Genomic DNA, 6000 nt, shown 5'->3' with positions numbered 1-6000 from the left:
GAGCATGCTTTTGAATTTTGTAACATTTTAATAATGAAGCTCCAACACATTCTATCATATGTTTTGTTAATTTTTAAAAAATATTCTATAAAAATATTTACATTGTATAACATTTCTAATTTTTTTTTTGTATAATTTTAATTTTAACCATCCTTAATAAATAATTTTTATATAGATTTCTTATATTACTTGATTGAACTCTTTAATATTAATCTACTTAATAATAATTAAAAAAAAATCATAAAAATTAAATAATCTAATACTTATTTATTAAGAGATCTACTAAAATCTCTATTCAATAATTACTTAGAAGAGATCATTTAGGATTAAATAACTTTGTACTTATTTACTGAAATATTTAAAATGATATTTTATCTTGTAGCGATTTACTAAAATATCGAAGACAATAAAAATGTTTGTACTTATTTACTGAAATATTAAAAGTAATATTTAATATTGTAGAGATTTACTAAAACATTAATGACAATAATAAAAATGGGAAATATTTAAATTCCTATATAACACTGAGATAATTCGAACCCTACACGATGTGGTTATAAATCCAACAGCCTTGCCACTTGGTTACACAACGCTTTGCGTTTCAGTAGCTGATAATTTCCCTTGATACTTCTTCAGGAAGAAACTTCTGATCAGGAATTTTTCCATCAGTAGATGGGAAATAACGCTCTCTTCTATACAAGGTGTTCGAAGGTCGAGAACTAAAAAAATTCAGCTGCGAAAGTATCATGCAGATAATTAGCAGGATTCTGTCCGACAGACTCAATGCCGTGCTCAAACCTCTAGTCCCAGCTATTCGCGAACTATGTGTATTCGACAAGAACTTGCCCAAAGACCAGCAAAATCCCATCTTTGAGCAGTTCTACAGAATTCTCATAAGAGGTGTCGATTTGGTTAAAAGATGTGAGGATACCAGCTCTTTTAACCTGCTTCTTCATTATAGGTATACCTTGCAGATCTTGAAGCTGGAGGAGGATATCAATGGCTTTCTGGCGTGCATGCCTGCCCACATACTGCTCGATGCCAGAAGGCTTATGGCAGACATTAAAAGAAATTGCCCATTGGATGCCGCAGAGATAAACAGGGGCATGAATGAGTCTATCCTCAAACATGCTTCACTGCTTACAAATGACCCCTGTCAGAATTCCATGATGCTTCAAGAAATGGCGTCACTTGACTTGTTTGCCTCCGATGAAATGGTCGATGATTCCATACACTTTCACAAGGACAGTACCCCTGGGAAATCTCATTTTTGGGTGGGGTTGGAAAAATGTATTGGGGATTTGAAGGGATTTTTGTTCCAGAGTGAGGCGTCGGTCGTTGGTGTGCAGTGTATGGGGGGTGGTGGGAAAACAACTCTCGCGTTGAATCTCTGCAATGACCCTCAAATCAAAGGTGAAATGGTGTTTCCCTGAGTTTTTTTTGGTTTTAAACTTGGCTTTACCAATGAGAAGGCCCCCCTGTTTCAAATTTTTAGGTCAACATAACTATCAAGATTAAAAGGGTTTTTCCTCTGTATGTGAGGTATTCCCTCCCATTTGTTTGTGTCTTGCTTTTGAGTGGTCTGTACCATATGTATCATATAAATTCAATCCTTTATCTGCTCCAGAGATGTCTTTGGGTGGTATCCATCATCTTAAGTGGTTTTGTTCAGAAATTATGCCGGCATGAATGCTCGGGTATAAGTTTTATCTCCAATTAGAATTATCTTCTAAAACATATTTGTTTGTTCATTATTATCAGGTTATTTCCAAAACGTGCTTTTCATCACTGTTTCACAGTCCCCCAATCTGAAAGGAATTTTAGAGACGATGTGGGATAATATAGTTGGCACGAAAAGGCCCGAGTTTCAGAATGTGGAAGATGCACGTAGACAGCTTGGACAACAGCTTCGGATGCAATCTAGGTCAATTCTGGTGGTATTGGATGATGTATGGTCCAGAGCAAATGTGGAAAAATTACTATTTGAAAGGCCAGGATACAAGACTCTTATAACAACCCGAGATAGTTTCACTATCCCCAGAAGCTCCTACACTTTACTATATAAACTGCCAATGTTGAACCAAGAAGACGCTCTGTCCCTATTCTGTTTTTGGGCTTTCGGACAGACATCAATTCCAAGTACCGCGGATGCAAATCTAGTCAAACAGGTATAGTTTATTTTGAACTGTTGCAGATTTTCCGAGTTTATGAATTGAGCAAAATTGCCTTTTACTTGTCTCTTGACTTTGCTGTACAAAGTATTGTTGAAATTGCACTTCTTGTTATTGCATCCAAAAATATAATTACAATGAATATTAAATGCTTAATTGGTCTTTTACTCGCAGAACTTGCACTTGTTGTAAGGCGTAGGAACTTAATGGAAGGGATAGTGTTCCTACCGTGAAATTCATAAACAACTAGCGAAGTCCACAGTATTTGTGACTGGAACTTTATGCCTAAGATAATATAGGCGCTAACCTGAAATGGAATTTGACAACCAGATTTGGTCGATCTAATTTGAATCAGGTTAGGTTATTGTGAAATTTGCAGGTATTCTGAGTTGTTGAATTGAGTAGAATTGCCCTTTACACGTCTTATTGACTTTTGCTGTACAAGCTCTTGTTGTTATTACTTCCCAAAGTAACACTGGAAATTTAATGCCAATTGGACTTTTACTCGGAGAGCTCGCACTTGTCGAAAGGGGTACGCACTCACTGAAAGGGATGGTACTCCTACTCTGATGTTCATAAACAACTAGCAAATCCACACAATTCAGAACTGGAACTTCATGCCTACAATCTAAATTGCCGGTTCTGGTCTGAGATTGGGTATGGGTACGGGGTTATGGTATGCCCTTATGGCAAATTTTTTTCCTTGGGTACGACTGTATATCTAAATGCCAATTAATAGTCCTTCAAGCAATTTTCTATGGTGTTTAACACGCTGTTTACTTGTTCTTTGAGCAATTTATTTTCTCTTACTAGTTTCCAATTGGATTTCATGACTTATTTCAACTTGATGTGTTCATATTGATTCCTTTTTTCCAAGATTTGGAGTCCTTTTTTCATGATTAGTAGCTCACTAACATATAATTCTGATGTCCACATTAGTGGTGTTGTTCTGGGGTTACATAAATCCTTGTGTTCTTGGTTATCTTTGCCATTTTCCTCTTTGTTTGTTGGATGAGTTTCGACCTCAATTTGCATTGTCTCTACTTAAAACATGAAGCCTTGAGCTCACATTCTCCTTTCTTTTACCCTATTTTTAATCCTTTGCTCTACTTGTGTTTTTTGTATTTTAGTAGTGTCTATTAAAGTTTTATGTGTTGTTTTTGACAAATTAATTATGAGTATAGTATTCTTCATATATTTCTAGTTTTGAATTTTCCCATGCCTTAAAATCTCTTGTACTATTTTACATTCACTTTTACAAACCTTTCCTGTCTTTAAGATTAGCTTAATGGTATCCTAACATATATATGACCCCCATGCCATTTGTAGTCTCTGCACAAAAATAGAGGTTGGGTTATGGAAAACACTTGATGACCCTATCAAATACTTTGAAGTATAATTAAAAAGAGTTATAAAACCTTGTTAAGAAATATTTCTATTATTTACCTTAACATTTCTATTATTTACCTTTGTGCTTGTTTCCCTCTCAAAAACATTTCTATTGAATGCTGTTTACACTCACCAACGTGCTCCTAGAATGCACTCCAAACTACCTAGGATTAATTCACACCTTAGACATTTGTAAAGTTTATGGTTTTTATTTTGTATGGTAGTTGGAGCTCAAACTATAGGTCTTTAAGATTAGCTCAATGGTACCCTAACATATATGACCCCCCCATGCCATTTGTTGCCTCTGCACAAAAATAGAGATTGGGTTATGGAAAGCACTTGATGACCCTATCAAATACTTTGAAGTATAATTAAAAAGAGTTATAAAACCTCGTAAAGAAATATTTCTATTATTTACCTTTGTGCTTGTTTCCCTCTCAAAATCATTTCTGCTGTGTAACGTGCTCCTAGAATGCATTCCAAACTCCCTAGGATTAATTCACACCTTAGATATTTGTAAAGTTTATGATTTTTATTTTGTATGGTAGTTGGAGCTCAAACTAAGAGTGTAGAAAATCCACTGTTATGAATTTCATTTATTTTTTCTTCTATGGCCAGTTATTGTGCTCAAGATTAATTGGAATGAATTGTATCAACAACCATTGTCACCTCACCTGACATTGCGTTGGGAGTTGATTTCTTTGTAGGAGCACTTGGGAACTGTCGGGAGTGCCTCAACCATCTTGGGTTCTCCGTGGATACGTGACACACATACCCACAAGAATCTTGTGGTGATCCTTGGGCACTCCCATCGCTGCTCCTGCTCCAGCTATTGAGTTGTTTCAGAGCAGGCATGGGCTTTCAAACAGAGAACTTGATAGCATAGCTTAGTCTAATAGAGGTGTTGCTTGACATACCTAGTAATTGAATCTTGATCTAATTTGAATTAGAAATAAATTGATTAGTGGTATATTTTGTTGAAATTGGAGAGCTTGAATAGATCTACAAAATTGCTAAACTTATAGTTCCAAAGGCAAAGATCTTTAAATAGATAACATATGTGGATAGATGTGTCTCTTGCATGAGACGTGACTACTTAACAAATGTTTTTGGGAGTTATTAAATATAGTTTTTATGTTTGACACCCCCTTAAATTTTAGTTTATCACACAACCTAAATGGATGATGAGGGCCACCTATAAATAGGTTTATTAGCTACCCATGTACAAATAAAGAATGTTTAACAACATTGCTTTCTTGGAAGTATACAAACTTATCCTTGTTTTGAACACACCCTTGACTACCTCATTTTATCATAATTTATTACAAGATGTCTTTCATAGTTCTATCAATAAAGGAGGTGAAGTCATTTGCAATGATCATTGCGATAAAAAATTTCATAGATCTAGTAACAATCTCTATGATCAACACTACTTTTCAGATACAACAACAATCTTTGTGATTGATTGTGCAACTTTTGAGATTTATCAATGATCTCTACAATCAATGCTACAACTTTTAAGATTCAACAATAATTTTTTTGATCAATGCTACAACTTTTTAGATTCAACAATGATCATTGCGATCAACGCTACAACTTTTTAGATTTACCAACCTTCTTTTCAATCACTGCTACATCTTTTTAGATTTAGCAACTATCTTTGCAATCAACTCTATTGTTGGGACTCAATTTTGTCGTGTTGTTTTTCACTTGAGTCCCTTCTTTTTTAGTCTTTTTTGGTTTAGGTTTATAACCAATCTAAGCTAATTTATGTGGGCCTCCACTTTTGTTGTTTCCTTTTTTCCACTTCAGTCATTTACCCAAATTAGAAAAAAATGAATTTGGCTAAGTGTTTTCTTATTTGTGGGCCCTTCACTAAACTTTTAAAACTGTTGCTTGAAGTTGACAAGGTTTTCATAACCTTGTCGAAGTTTGATGAAGGTTTCACAACCTTGTTAGAGTCTGACAAAGGTTTTCTAAACTCTTTAGTTTCTTTCATGTTAAATTTGTGTCTCCACTTTGAGAAGGTTTTGAAATCTTTGTTGGGAGCTAACAAGGTATTTCTCACGACCTTGTTGGAGCACGATGTTGTTTTCCTAACCTTATGGTTTCAATTGATCTTTTAAGTCAGCCAACAAGGTTTTTCTCACGACCCTATTAGAGTCCAACATTGGTTTCTTAACCTTATGGGACCAATTGAAAATCTTTAAAGTCATTGTGCATTGGTGAGTTGGTATGCTTCTAAAACCTTTATCAACTCTTGCCAAGGAATTCACAACCTTGTTGGAGGTCGATGAACTTTCTCTAATCTTTAGTGCTTGTTGGAGTTTGGAGTAGGTTTTGAAAACCTATGTTAGCTCTTGTCAAGGTTCTCACAACCTCATTGAAGACTGACAAGGTTTTCAATGTAAGGAAGTTTAGGTATCGAAACAACTTCCAA

At 35.0% G+C, this 6000-nt stretch overlaps 1 protein-coding gene across 1 annotated transcript in view; it reads left to right on the top strand.

The window, feature by feature from the left end:
- The first annotated feature begins 555 nt into the window (after positions 1-555).
- LOC131051654 (putative disease resistance protein At5g47280) overlaps positions 556-6000 on the top strand; it is a 30824-nt gene continuing 25379 nt past the window's right edge. The window contains exons 1-2 of the mRNA XM_059219629.1: positions 556-1413; positions 1762-2168. Coding sequence (XP_059075612.1) covers positions 747-1413; positions 1762-2168 — 1074 coding nt within the window. The 5' untranslated portion in view covers positions 556-746. The remainder of the gene's footprint in view (positions 1414-1761; positions 2169-6000) is intronic.

This window comes from Cryptomeria japonica, chromosome 4 (genome assembly GCF_030272615.1).
Source record: "Cryptomeria japonica chromosome 4, Sugi_1.0, whole genome shotgun sequence".
Lineage (NCBI taxonomy): Eukaryota > Viridiplantae > Streptophyta > Pinopsida > Cupressales > Cupressaceae > Cryptomeria > Cryptomeria japonica.
The sequence above is the reverse complement of the archived record's forward strand: the minus strand, read 5'-3'. Positions and strand labels throughout refer to the sequence as shown.